This window comes from Bos javanicus, chromosome 24 (assembly GCF_032452875.1).
Source record: "Bos javanicus breed banteng chromosome 24, ARS-OSU_banteng_1.0, whole genome shotgun sequence".
Taxonomy (NCBI): domain Eukaryota; kingdom Metazoa; phylum Chordata; class Mammalia; order Artiodactyla; family Bovidae; genus Bos; species Bos javanicus.
The window spans coordinates 49,896,145-49,910,690 of NC_083891.1; the positions used below are offsets into that span (position 1 = coordinate 49,896,145).

At 50.8% G+C, this 14,546-nt stretch overlaps 1 protein-coding gene across 1 annotated transcript; it reads right to left on the minus strand.

The window, feature by feature from the left end:
* Positions 1 to 6,856: 6,856 nt before the first annotated feature.
* CXXC1 (CXXC finger protein 1) lies at positions 6,857 to 12,476 on the minus strand. Its single transcript, XM_061400204.1, has 15 exons — positions 12,224 to 12,476; positions 11,315 to 11,433; positions 11,112 to 11,212; positions 10,619 to 10,854; positions 10,341 to 10,529; positions 9,927 to 9,953; positions 9,605 to 9,850; positions 9,092 to 9,199; positions 8,784 to 8,968; positions 8,321 to 8,528; positions 8,128 to 8,238; positions 7,950 to 7,999; positions 7,739 to 7,835; positions 7,417 to 7,569; positions 6,857 to 7,277 (listed from the first exon to the last, which is right to left on the minus strand). Exons 1-15 carry the CDS (start codon positions 12,224 to 12,226, stop codon positions 7,131 to 7,133), a joined length of 1,980 nt encoding a protein of 659 aa, XP_061256188.1. The 5' UTR covers positions 12,227 to 12,476; the 3' UTR covers positions 6,857 to 7,130.
* Between the last annotated feature and the right edge of the window lie 2,070 nt (positions 12,477 to 14,546).

Genomic DNA, 14,546 nt, shown 5'->3' on the forward strand with positions numbered 1-14,546 from the left:
TCAGATTTGGTAGGAAAAGGACTTCTACTTTGCATGAAGGTTATTTCAGCAAAGGCTTTGTTATATAAGATTATTGAAGAAATAATGAGGTCTCCTTTGTTTATGTCCCACACTCAACGGAGTCTTCTCTAAGCTCTCAGGACAGTCAGCATTGTTCTGTAAGCTAACTAGCTTCTTATTAACTATTGTTGCTTTCTGTACCTAATATTACCTTTGTTCAATGTAACAATCTTTTTTTTTTTTTTAAGTGTCCCTGGATGGGCATGAACTACAATGTAATAGTCTTAATCCTGCAACCTTGCTTTCAGCACCACAGGAAGAAAACAACCATGACTGCATTTTCTTTCTTTCTTTCTTTTAAATGTTTTATTTATTTATTTGGCTGCATCAGGTCTTGGTTGCAGCACACAGAATCTTTGTTGTGATATGTGGCTCTTTCCTTGCAGTGCATGGACTCTCTCCAGTTGCAACGCATGGGCTCCAGAACATGTGGGCTTCAATAGTTGTGGTGCAGGGGTTTAATTGCTCCAGGGCATGTGGGATCTTAGTTCCGCAACCAGGGATGGAACCCGTGTCCCCCGTGTTGCATGGTGGATTCTTAACCACTAGACCACCAGGGAAATTCCGACTGCATTTTATCAACAGACTAAATTCTTGTTCCAGGTATGACTTACAAGAAATTCCTATTGATAATGTTGATTTAATTTGGTTTACAGAAGGACCCTACTTAAGGGATGAACAGGGACATTAGTGAACTGGATATGCAATGACATACACAGTGAACATAATTGAAAGCTCTTATTTACCAGCAACAAAGTCGGCACAGCAATAGGAATTAATTGCCTTAACCCAAGCTTGTCAACTAGCTAAAACCCAGATAGTAAATATATATATATTGGCTGTTGTTATGCCTTTGGAGTGGCACACAACATTGGATGCGATGGAAATGAAGGGGATCAGCCCTGGGATTTCTTTGGAGGGAATGATGCTAAAGCTGAAACTCCAGTACTCTGGCCACCTCATGCGAAGAGTTGACTCATTGGCAAAGACTCTGATGCTGGGAGGGATTGGGGGCAGGAGGAGAAGGGGACGCCAGAGGATGAGATGGCTGGATGGCATCACTGACTTGATGGATGTGAGTCTGAGTGAACTCTGGGAGTTGGTGATGGACAGGGAGGCCTGGCGTGCTGCGATTCATGGGGTCGCAAAGAGTTGGACACGACTGAGCGACTGAACTGGACTGAACCTCTTCCAGACAGCCTATAAAAACAGGTTGCAGTTATTAAATGCTACACAGCTACTAAAACAGTTGGCAATTATTAAAACACCGGGACATCCCAAATCTGACACTAAGGAAGCTAACGGAAATCAGCCTGCTGACGCTGCAAACGGACAACTTTAAAAATTCCTCCTCTTCAGCTTTGAGAATGTCCACTGCCCTCTGTGAACCCTGCTAACCCAGGGACAGTTTCTTCCACAGGCTTAAGAAATCACCACTAAAGAAGATAAACAGATCTGGCAACAAAACAGGGGGAATTTTTTACCCCATCACACAGATATGGTTTGGACCTGATTTTAAAAAAACCCTGATAGTGCTTGTAAGAGTACAATGGCCATTACTGCAGCATGCATTTTCTTTAATTCATTGGGCAACTGAGAGGCAGTTTCATGGGGAAAACAACCATTTTGGAAACTTTCGGCCACGAAGACTTGTAAAGTATGTACTCGCTGTACTCTATGCCCTAAATATAATCCCAGAAAACCACTACATGGGTCAGAAGGTCACGTTCCTCTTCCTAAGGGACCCTTTGAAGTATGGCCATTTATATCTCAAGGATATAAATATATCTTGGTGATGATCTGTATGTTTTCACACTGGGTCGAAACTTTCCCTGCAGGAGAGCAAGGGCTATAGCAGCAGGTAAATCACTGTTGGAAAGAATAATTCCTGTTTGGGGAATCACTTTCAAGTTATATAGTGATCCAGTTATATAGGGACTCACTTTACTGGACAAATAATTGAATTAATTTGTGACATTTAGCTAACAGTGCAGCATTTTCAAAGCCCTTATCACTCCTGATCTTAAGGATGGAAAGAAAGAACCAACAGCACTATCAAAATGCAACTGACAAAACTCTCAGGGGCTTTTAACCTTTCACGGCCAAACGCTCTCCCGTTGGTGCTTCTGTCTTAGGTCCACTCCTTTTGTTGTTGTTGTTTAGATGGTAAGCCGCGATCGACTCTTCTGTAGCCCACCAGACTCCTCTGTCCATGGGATTTCCCAGGGAAAACCACTGGACTGGATTGCCATTTTGCTAAGCATCAACTGTCTCTTTTTGAAATAACCACTGGACGGCCTATGCACCAGACGAAGGCGTGTACAAATCAATACTGCGTAAGGGTGATGATATGCTGCACTGTTGTCAGGGACTTCTTTCTTTTTTGATGATTATAGTGGCTTTTTATTGTATTGGATTCATACATCTTTCATTCCTACATTGTTATTTTAGTGTAATAATTCCACTATTCCATCAGTGAAAGCTAGAATTCTGTTCAGTCACCTCAATTATCTTCTATCAGGAATTTTTCTCTATTTTGTATTTCAGTATGATGTATGGTAAAATTATTGCAAATTCTCACAATGATGCTTCTTACTTCTCTAAAGTGCATGTCCTGTGTCGGTCACAAATAACATCTACCTAACAGATGTCATCTTCTCTGAAATGATTAAAGATTGCTTATGGATTTTATTTCTGGATGAGCTCCTGGATCATTAGATATATTGCCCAGTGATTTTTTTTAAAAACTGTTGGTACTTGACTTAACTTTTCAGTTTTACTTTCTGTAACATTATCTTTAAAAAAAAAAAAACAATAATTTAATTGGAAGCTAATTACTTTACAATATTGTGGTGGTTTTGCCATACATTGACATGAATCAGCCATGGGTGTACATGTGTCTCCCATCCTGAAGCCCCCTCCCACCTCCCTCCCCATCCCATCCCTCTGAGTTGTTCCAGTGCACCGGCTTTGAGTGTCCTGTTTCATGCATCAACCTTGGACTGGTCATCTGTTTCACATATGATATTATACATATTTTAATGCTATTCTCTCAAATCATCCCACCTTCACCTTCTCCCACAGAATCCAAAAGTCTATTCTTTATATCTGTGTCTCTTTTGCTGTCTTGCATACAGGGTTGTCATTACCATCTTTCTAAATTCCATATATATGTGTTAATATGCTATATTGGTGTTTTTCTTTCTGACTTACTTCAGTCTGTATAATAGGCTCCAGTTTCATCCACTTCATTAGAACTGATTCAAATGTGTTCTTTTTAATAGCTGAGTAATATTCTATTGTGTATATGTACCACAACTTTCTTATCCATTCATCTGCTAATGGACATCTAGGTTGCTTCCATGTGCTAGCTATTGTAAACAGTGCTGCAATGAACAATGCGGTACACGTGTCTCTTTCAATTCTGGTTTCCTTGGTGTGTATGCCCAGTAGTGGGATTTCTGGGTCATATGGCAGTTCTATTTCCAGTTTTTTAAGGAATGTCAGGGACTTCTTAAGGCACTTAAGGAAAATGAAAAGTGAAAGAAAGTGAAGTCGCCCAGTCGTGTCCAACTCTTTGCGACCCCATGGACTGTAGCCTACCAGGCTTCTCTGTCCATGGGATTTTCCAGGCAAGAATACGGGAGTGGGTTGTCATTTCCTTCTCCAGGGGATCTTCCCAACTCAGGGATCAAACCCAGGTCTCCCCCATTGCAGGCAGATGTTTTACCCTCTGAACCACCAGGGAAGCCCCAAATGAAAAGCTGGTAGCTAATTCCTTTCACAATGAGCTCCTAGAAGATGAAGACCTTTTGGATCATGGGTTGTACCCTGGAGATTTTGTCTATTGGAAAAGGTATCAAACACAAGATTCACTGCTGCTGCTTTGGAAAGGGCCCTATCAGGTGTTATTAAATAACATCTGTGTTGTAAAGCTGAAAGGAGTAAACCCTGGGTTCCTATCTCTCATTTTTTTAAAAGGGCTTCTGCTCCTACATGGACTGTGATTCTTATTTCTGACACCTTGTCTTTGTCTAAGACAAGCTGGATTGAGACGTCACTAACAGCAGCAGACAGCTAACCCAAGAGTCCAGACCAGCCCTGTTGGGCTCATCCTACTAGTTTAATTGAACTGTTTACCAGCTGTCTGTCTCTCTGTCAACACTGTTATTGTTTTACCTCTAGCTATCCTTTTGCCCCAGTGTTTAGGATGGAAATAAAATTCTTTAGTCAAGTTGTCACAGAGTATAGATATTGGGGGTCATTTAACCGATTGTCGGATTTGTCATCAAACTCCTCAGTCAATACAAGACTGACACAGGCCCCTCATAATTCCTGTCACTGAACTTTCAGATATTCCTAATGTTATCACTGACTTGGATCCATCTCCCTCTGGCTTAACCTTTCAGGTTCAAATTCCCCAGCCTATCAATGTGTCCATCCTCTATCTGATACTATCCTTGGCCCTTAGAGATTGAACATGACTTAGCCCAGGACCCTTTTACTCCATCCCTTACTTAACAAATGTCTTGAAGAGAAAAAGCAAGTAACTTGTGATAGCAATTCCCTATGTCCAGTACCATACAGATGGCTCTTGGAAAGCCTGCAAGAAAAGTGACCCATGGTTTAAAGCCATGTTAGCAGAATTTCCAATTGATGAGTCCATCAGTGAGAGCTCTCTTGGGAGGATGACTTTAGCTCCCTCAGGTTTTGTCTTCACATGTGGCATTGGAATTGACAGGCCTGTCCATGAATGGCACATAAATATCTTAAGAGCTGGCAGTTATAAGGTCTGTGCTTATTGGGATGTTATGTCTATATAAAAGTGACAGCTGGACTGCATTTAATCAAGAGACCCATGTTATCAGTATACCAAGATACCTGGTAGCAAAGTCTTTTGAGACTCTTGCTCCCTAGGGCAGGAGTATAAATAAAGAGAGATATAGTTGTAAATCTATCAGCCACCATTGGCCAAACAGCCAAAGAGTCTGCAAACAGTATAACATCCTTCAATTCCTTAACTCAGTTGTACTGGATAATACAATTCCCTTCCATTTTCTTTTCATTTTTGATGTGTTTATTTGGCCATGCTGCTTTCAAGACCTTAGTTCCCAGAGCAGGGATCAAACCCATGCCCCTGTATTGGAAGCTCAGAGTCCTAACCACTGGACCACCAGGGAATTCCCCACCTTTCATTTCCTCCTGGCTAAACAAGGAAGTGTGCTATTGCTCACTCTGCCTGCTGCACTTATATCAATACCTCGGCACAAGTATAGATGATCCTAGATAACGCTCCCAAAAGACAAAATGGTTATAAGACTTTAAAAAAAGAAAGAAAGAAAAAAAAGAGATCCTTTTAATGATCTGTTTAGTTGGCTCCCTTCAGGGCTAGGTATTTTTTTTCACTCAGTTTTACAGATGATTATTGTTTTCGTTTTATGTATTATTATCTTTTTAGTAGCTTTCAAGCTACTCATGGCATGTATCACTACATGCTTTAATTCAACTTCTAAAAGTACACGTACAATGTCTGTGCAACAAATCAATATGACTGATAACACGTGTAGCCTATAAAATGTTTCCCTGTGTCAGCCACTCCTATTAAAATGACTGCTGCTAACTCCAAGCCTCTTTGCCTAATAGTCAGCCATATCCACTTTAATGAGAGGCACAGAAGAAGACTTACATTGATGAAAAATTAATCAATAGTCAATCTAAAGGAGAAATAGATGATTTTCTTTGAGCCAACCTGAGAATTACAACCCTAGAAATAGTCTTTCAGAAAGATCTAAGGCACAGAAGTCGAAGGCACAGTCATATATATATTTGATCATGTATCATGTATCAAAATGACACACTGACATTTTACATAAAGTTCACCAAAGATACATAGTCCAGATCTACACATAGGAAGCAGCCGCAGGTTACAAAATTACGAAAGAAGAAAGTTATAATCTAAGGATTACATTGCTGGCATCAAAAGAAGGGGAAAACACATTGATCTTTATGGTTGAGCAGACATTGCTGCCTTTGGGGAGGTCTGGTTAATGTATAAAGCAGGCACACACTGCTCACTAGGGAGGGCCCGATACAGGCAGGCAGCATGTTATGCTTAAATTTTCTTATCTTCCCTTAAAACTTAAGATCTCCTCCACAGCAATTGTGTCTCTCTCTCTCCCTGCCACCACCGCCCCCCACCCCACCTCCCAACATAAACAGTCACTGGAGCACCCAGAAAAATCATGCCCCCTGATGGCCACAGCTCTTTCTCCCACCGGGGGAGAGGGCAGTACTGCTCTGCAGATAAAAGGCCAGGTCCGTGCAACCCACGAGGGTGCATCCATCCTGGAAAGGCAGTGCCTGGGGCTGACTGGCCCTGACATTGGGGGTGGGGGAGGGCGCTCCTGGTGTATGTGCACCGTAAGAGAGGGGTTTGCAGGGAAGAGGAAGGCCTTGTGTCCATCATTTAACACAAGTTTGGTCTGGAGAATATGCCTAAGAGTAAGATTCCTGTTCACATAGGAATGATAAATCAGCCATTCATGGAACGAGTACTGATCAAACACCTAGTGTCACAATAACAGGATGGCAGTGGAGGTCACTGGACTCTCATCAGCAAGCCAGATCCCCACGCCCAAGATGGGGCCTGCAGAGCACCGAATGGGCGCCAGCTGAATACGTGCAGCCACGTGCAGTCTACACCTGTACTGCAGCCGCTCTGGAACACAGGTGCGCCCCTCTACTCTAGGACCGTGGGAACGTATCTGCGACTGAAAAGTTCAGAGACCACCAACAGTTATCTTTTTTGTTTCATCAAAATTTTATTAAGAAAACCAGAGTTCGGGGAGGCACGGGTGAGCAGACTCCACAGTCCCACCCAGGCACAGAGAACGGAGAGACGTGAAATTCCGAGGCCCTCTGGTAAGGGCAGACAGGCAGTCAGACGGTGGACGGATGGGCACAGGGACTCAGGGACCGTCGGAGAAACATGAATGGCAGACCAGACAAACAGGGGTCCAGGGCCAGGCCCGCCCGCAGCGCAGGGAGATAGACGTGTGGGCCGCCTGGGCTCAGCGCTCGGCGTTTGACCGCAGGTCGGTGGTGAGCGGGTCATGCTGGATGGTTTGGTGCAGCATCAGGGCCAGTAAGCCCGCCCGGTTGGTCATGGCTGTGCGAACGTTGCGCTCCTGCTCAAACAGCTCGTCCAGCTTGTACCACTGCGTGGGCAGCAGAAGCCTTAAGAAGCGGCTCTGGAGCCCCGCTCCACCCTATCCCGGCTGCATCCACATTGGCATCCGCACATCCGCAGTCAGGGCCTAGCACGTGGTCAGGGCCTAGTGCGCAGTCAGGACCTACCACGCGCACGCGCTCCAGGTCCACCTCGGCGCGCCGCAGCTTCTCCCAGCAGTAGTGCCGGTTGCACTGGCGCTTGGGCAGGCGGCAGAAGTCACCGGTGAGCTCGAAAACATCCCTTACAAGGGGGCACCCGCATACCTCGTCAGCTGGCACCTGCAGGGAGGCCGGGGTGGGTGGGGGAAGTTCCAAGTTCGGAGGAGAGTGGGAAGGAACCGAGAGGGGAGGCGGGGGCAGAGGGAAGAGAGGAATGCAAGGAAGGGGTGCCTGGGAAAAGAGGGGCAAACATGGGCAGAGGAAGGGAGCGGGGATGGGAAAGCCTTACTTTGGGGTCCCGTGAGTGCTCGGGGCATAGCACCTGGAGCCGCTTACAGTACGTCTTGCTCTGAGGGTTGTAGACGTCACAGAAGAGCCGTGTGGCCCTGGGGGTGTGGAGCGGAGGACGTGGAAGAGGACGGCAACGCCCCCGCCCGCACCTGCGGCAGCCACTGACCCCACCGTAACCCCGCGCTCACCCCGCACGCGCCCACACTCACCCCTCGATGCGGGTGGGGTACATGGACCCAAAGGACGTCTGGCTCTCGTACTGGAGGGGCGAGCACAAACGAGGGAACTGTGGGCGTGCGCTGCGGGCCCTGGCCAGACGGCCCACCTGCCCCCCACGGACCCCGCGATGTCCCCACACCGTCCACCCCCTCGGGCCGACACCCTGACCTTGGCGTAGCAGCGCTCCATGTGGCGCAAGGCAACGCGTGGGTTGATGGGGTGCCCGCAGGAGACGCAGAAGATCTGCAGGTCCGTGTCGTCACTGTCGCCCTCGTTGCTCTGCGCGGGCGGAGGGGACCATGAGGCTGGACAGGGCCAGGCGCGCGGCCCCTCGCCGGGCTGCCGGGGCCGCGGCCCTCACCTCCTCGTCCTCGCGCACCGCCTGCTGCTTGGCTCGCAGGATGATGGCCTCGAGCTCGTGGAAGCGGCGCTCCATCTCCTGGAGGCGGGTGCGCGCGCTCTGCTGCTCCCGGCGGATGCGCTCGAGCAGCTTCTTGCCGTGCTCCTCGGCAATGCACGGGCTCTGCTGCCACTGCTGGATGCGCTGCGGGAGGATCTCGTAGATGCGGCTGCAGGGACGTAGGGATTGGGTGCGCAGGGGAGGAAGCCAGCAAGGAGGCGGGTAAGTGGGGTGCTCCGATGAAGGATGGAAGGGGACTCAAGGGTGAAAGGGTGCATAACCAGGTGAATGAACGGGCAGACGGAGGATGGGTGCGTGAGCAGGTGGACAGATAGGTGGGTGCTTGGTTGACTGAACGGTGGCCACGTGACTGACTGGGGTCATGCCCTACCGTGTCCTCCCCGACTCCCCCAAAATGACTCACTTGGCCGCCAGCTTCATGCCGCAGTCGTCGGAGCAATACTTGGAGCCGGGCTGGGCGGCGCGCACGCAACCAGGCCCCAGGCACTGCGGCAGCGACGCGGGGTCCTTGGCGTCAGCCCGCTCCGGGTGTTTCCATTTGTCCTTGTGCTTCTGCTTCTGTCGATGGCGCTTGTATCTTTCGTCCTTCTGTGGGACGACACGCGTGGGGTCAGGGCAGGGCTGAAGTCGTCCCTGGACCCCTGACACCCCCAGCGCCCCAGCCCGTCAGGCCCTGACCTTTCCCTCCCCCCACCCACTCCACCCTGTCACCTTCTTCTCAGACTTTTTCTCCCGCCGCTTCACGTGCTTCACTTTCACCGCCCTCTTCCGCAGCGCTGGGTCCAGGAACTGGGACTCCTCTGTGTCGCTCATCCAGGGCTGCCAGTGAGGCAAACACTGATTGTCCTGCGCTCCCGGTGACCTCCCCACGACCTACTCAGTCCCCACATCAACCTTCCATACCCTCTGCCTCCTCTCTCCTCATTACGGATACTCTCTGCTTCTGTAACCTCTACTTGATGCGAAGAACTGACTCGTTTGAAAAGACCCTGATGCTGGGAAAGATTGAAGGCAGGAGGAGAAGGGGACGACAGAGGATGAGATGGTTGGATGGCATGACCGACTCGATGGACATGAGTTTGAGTAAACTCAGGGAGCTGGCCATGGACAGGGAGGCCTGGCATTTTGCAGTCCATGGGGTCGCAAAGAGTCAGATGTGACTGAGCGACTGAACTGAACTCAACTGGGCTGACCCTTCCACCATGGGACACTCTGCCCGCTCACCAGGCTGTGGTCATCGAAGGCCCCTGCACAGAAGTCCTGGTACAGTTCAGAGTCCAGTGGGAGGTCCTCATCCGAGAGTGGCTCGGGTGTCGCTGTAGCCTCCGGTGGCTCCTTGACTGCCGCAGATGCCACTGCCCCCTCATCCTCTCGGAGGCGCCCTAGCTTCTGCGATGGCTGTGGCTGTGGCTGGGTGGGCAGGGGCCGGCGAGGCCTTGGCAGGGACTCTGAGGGCGTCACCGGCGAGAGCTGCGGGGCAGAATCTCAGGACTGGCCCTGACCGCCCGGCCCGCATGCCCCGCCCGCCCTGGGGGGCTGGACTCACCGAGGAAGGGAAGTACTTGTACGATTCCTGTGCCGGCAGGAGGAAGGCCCAGGTCAGCCCCAGGTGGAGGGAGGGGGGCCCTGCCCTCGCCCTGCCAAGTGCCTGACCCCACCCACCAGCCCTGCCTCACCTCCCCAGACACAACAGCCTGCCCACAGCTCATCACCAGGACACGTTCAGCCCTGCCCCAGCCAGGCCCGACCACCTAGAAATGCCTGGCCCTACCCTGTCCACCTGGAGCTGGGGGCTCCCCTGCTAGCCCGGCACATCTGGTCACACCCCGCTCATCTGGACAGGCCAGGCCGTTCGCCACCTGTCTGAATACGGTTAGACCCCACCCCACCTAGCCTCCGGCGGCTCTTCCTGGACACGCTGGCCCCCCGCCTGACCCCGCCCAACTCTGCCCATGCTCACCCGGGCCCGAAGCTGGCACTGACGGAGCCGGCACTTCTGCCGGATCTTGTTTGGGCCCCCAAACTTCTTCATGTCTCGGCAGAAGTCACAGTGACCACAGTCCTCCGTACGCCGGCAGGCCTCGCACTCGCCACACATGCGGGCTGATCGTTTGATCTGCTGCTGCTGCTGCTGCTGCTGCTGGTGATGCTGACGGAGGGGCCCAGAACAGAACTCAGGGACCAAGCAGGGCCTCCCAGGGGAGCCCCTCACCAATCCCAGCCATCGCCGCCACTCACCTGGCTGGGCGTGGCCACCAGGGGCTGTGGAGAGGATTTGTGGGGCGAAGCAGATCCCCGAGCAAGCATGGCCCCAACCCCTGTCCCTGCCCCTGCCCTGCGCTGCAGGTCCGGATCCGGGGCAGGCCTCTTGCGCCCTCCACCCTCATCCCGGGGCTCACTGCCGTCTCGCTCGGAGCTGTCTCGCTCCCGCGACTTCTTATGCCGATAGCGGATTTCCAGCTTGGGGTCCTTCTCTGTGGGGCAGAGGGCAAGGCCAGTGGGGGTTGGTATGGGGGGACCTGGAGGGGCCCCGGAACTCTTTCTTCCTCTTCTGGCCCACCCACCGGCTCTGTCTCCCTACACCAGGGCAGAGCTGCCCCTTCTATCACAGCTCACAGGGCACCGACCGGCAGTCACTCTGCCCACAGCCGCCCATCCACTGCTCCCCATGACCCACCCTCCCATGAAGGCTCCTCTTCCTCCCTCGAAGCCCCAGCTGCCTGCCCCTCACCTCGGCACTCACGACAGTACCACTCCCGGATGGCCTTGGCCATCTTCTCAGTGATCCGGATGCAGTCCCCGTGAAACCATTCATTGCAGTTGTCACACCCGCTGTGGAGGATGGGGCAAGTGATGGGAGACGTGAGGGGCGGGACTCACTGGCCTCACCCCACCTGGCCAGGTGTCAGTCCCGCCCGCCTCTCCCGGGCTCACATCATGAAGCAGTTGATGTCTGGTTTGCGGCAGATGCAGTAGATGGGCGCATTCTCCCCATTCTCGGACTTGCTGTCCTCCCCGGCGTCTGGAGGCTCTGGATCTGAAGCGTCGCCCTCCTGTGGGACCCACCCCATCATGGCACCTCATCCGACTAGTACACCCCCATCACGGCTCACCACACATCTCAAGTCTCCCAATGCAGACTTCCCACCATGGCTCCTCATTAAATCTCTCTATCGTAGTCCCCGTATACCACTCCCCATCGCTCACCCGTGACACCTCCTTTATAGGCTTAACCCCACTGACACCCCATCATTAGGCACCCACTCATATAATGGCTCGCTGCAAACATCCTGCCACTCCCCACATTTTGCCCCTGTCATGGCTCTTCACGGGCCCCCGATCACAGGCTCTCATAGGTACCACTTTATTCATTCGGCAGACTTCCCACCACGGTGCCCTCCTTCAGGTTCCGGAGTGATCAACCTCACCGGCGGCCCCGCCCCCCTGGATCCCTGATACGGACTCATCACGGCTCCCTCCAGACTGTCCCAATACAACTCTTCGAAAACCTCCCCATCACTCTGCACAAAGAATCCCCCATCGGGACCCTCAAGGCACTACCATCAGGGATCCCCGCTAAACTTCCATTACAGACCCCCAGGATGGCTCATCAGAGAACTCCCCGATGGTTCCCCCACGAGTAAAAATTCGGACCATCAGACCCCCGTCATTCTACCCAGGGACCCGGGTTAAGGCTCACAACAGACCCTCCCCCTCCCCCATTCTGCCCACAGTCCCTGGTTACGGATCAACACAGACCCCCACGAGCCTGCCAATGGACTCCACCATTTCCTACCTCACTGACCTCTAACCGCCGACTCCCTCCTGGGACCGTGCACTTACCATCTCTCGGCTCCCGACGCACCCGTTCGCGAACCCCGCCAGTGACCCGCGAACCTGCACAGACCACTCGGCAGCGTCCGCGGCCGTTGCAAACGCGCCCACAAGCACTTCCGCTTTTTCTGGTGCCTCCCAGGCACCGTACTTCTACTGCGCAGGCCCAGTGCGTCTGTTCCGCGACACACAAGCTGGTGTGGCCCGGCTAGAGTTCTGACCGTCTCCGAGGTGCCTCCATCTTGACCACTGAGACCGTACGGCGGCCGAGCTCGTGTGCTCTCAAGTGTTCTCGGGAAACATGGCGGCGCCTATAGTTCAGCTTTACCAAGGGCGCCGCCATCTTGTTGGCCGGCCTAGTCCGTACAGTCACTACCTGTACGGACGCTAGGCAATATGGTCGCGCCTACTGCACGACTTCCGTGCTGACGCCGCCATCTTGGAATAGTACGCTCGGTGGCAGCGTCCTAATCGGCCATCGAGAGGGAGCCGCCATGTTGCCGGTGGGTTCTGGCGCCAGTAGCTGGTACTGCCTAGATGTCTATAGGGAAGGGGGCCCTCTTTTAGGAACACTACCTGGATTGAGTAGCTCTTTCCACTATTCAGTCGTTTTTCCTTTCCGCGTCTACTAATGGACGTCCGTATACTGTGTGCCTTATGCTGGGAAGGAAAGCATTCCCTTCGTTATGCCTCCAACATTACCTCTGACAGGTAATTTTTGCCTATTAGGGGCAGGGGAAGCCCAGTCAGGCTTATATCTGATTTGGCCTAAACTTTATGTAAAACTGGAACAGCCTGATTTATGATCTGTCAAGTACACGTTGTACATTTGTTCTAACCACTGCGATTAAAGAATGCTCACTTTCTGATAGGGAGAAATGCCTCCCTTTTGTGGTTAAGCAAACCTGCTTTCTCTAGTAATTATTAACTTACAGGAGTTTCCCATATTTTTCTACTTAGAATCCCCTAGTGGGGATTAACTACTTAATCACCTATTTTGTCTCTTCATGCTGTCCCTTATTATTCCTGTGACACCAATGCCAGTATTCCTTGGAGGATAAGGTTCTTGTCCCACATGCCAAGGTCATGCTCACTCACTATGTGTCTGCTAATTTGTAACTACACATCACTGTTGAAACCTTGAAGGACATACCTTTGCCGTGTTTGATGTATTAATACGTTCTTTGTTCTGATGCTATATCAGTTCAGTTCAGTTCAGTGGCTCAGTGTGTCCGACTCTTTGCGACCCCATGAATTGCAGCACACCAGGCCTCCCTGTCCATCACCAACTCCCGGAGTTCACCCAAACTCATGTCCATCGAGTCAGTGATGCCATCCAGCCATCGAGTCAGTGATGCCATCCAGCCATCTCATCCTCTCTCATCCCCTTCTCCTCCTGCCCCCAATCCCTCCCAGCATCAGAGTCTTTTCCAATGAGTCAACTCTTCTCATGAGGTGGCCAAAGTACTGGAGTTTCAGCTTTAGCATCAGTCCCAAAGAACACCCAGGACTGATCTCCTTTAGAATGGACTGGTTGGATCTCCTTGCAGTCCAAGGAACTGTCAAGAGTCTTCTCCAACACCACAGTTCAAAAGCATCAATTCTTTAGCGCTCAGCTTTCTTCACAGTCCAACTCTCACATCCATACATGACCACTGGAAAAACCATAGCCTTGAATAGACGGACCTTTGTTGGCAAAGTAATGTCTCTGCTTTTGAATATGCTATCTAGGTTGGTCATAACTTTCCTTCCAAGGGGTAAGGGTCTTTTAATTTCATGGCTGCAGTCACCATCTGCAGTGATTTTGGAGCCCAGAAAAATAAAGTCTGACCCTGTTTCCACTGTTTCCCCATCTATTTCCCATGAAGTAAGGAGACCAGATGGCATGATCTTTGTTTTCTGAATGTTGAGCTTTAAGCCAACTTTTTCACTCTCCTCTTTCACTTTCATCAAGAGGCTTTTTAGTTCCTCTTCACTTTCTGTCATAAGGGTGGTGTCATCTGTATATCTGAGGTTACTGATATTTCTCCCAGCAATCTTGATTCCAACTTGCGCTTCTTCCATCCCAGCGTTTCTCATGATGTACTCTGCATATAAGTTAAATAAGCAGGGTGACAATATACAGACTTGACGCACTCCTTTTTGTATTTGGAACCACTCTGTTGTTCCATGTCCAGTTCTAACTGTTGCTTCCTGACCTGCATATAGGTTTCTCAAGAGGCATGTCAGATGGTCTGGTATTCCCATCTCTTTCAGAATTGTCCACAGTTTATTGTGATCCACACAGTCAAAGGCTTTGGCATAGTCAATAAAGCAGAAATAGATGTTTTTC

What these genes read in the sequence shown, in the direction of transcription:
- CXXC1 (XM_061400204.1), bottom strand. An exon ending in CCTTCGATGACCACAGCCTG is followed by an intron (nt 9,200 to 9,604) that starts GTGAGCGGGCAG and finishes CCTCACTGGCAG; the next exon opens with CCCTGGATGAGCGACACAGA. An exon ending in AGCACTCACGGGACCCCAAA is followed by an intron (nt 7,570 to 7,738) that starts GTAAGGCTTTCC and finishes GCCTCCCTGCAG; the next exon opens with GTGCCAGCTGACGAGGTATG.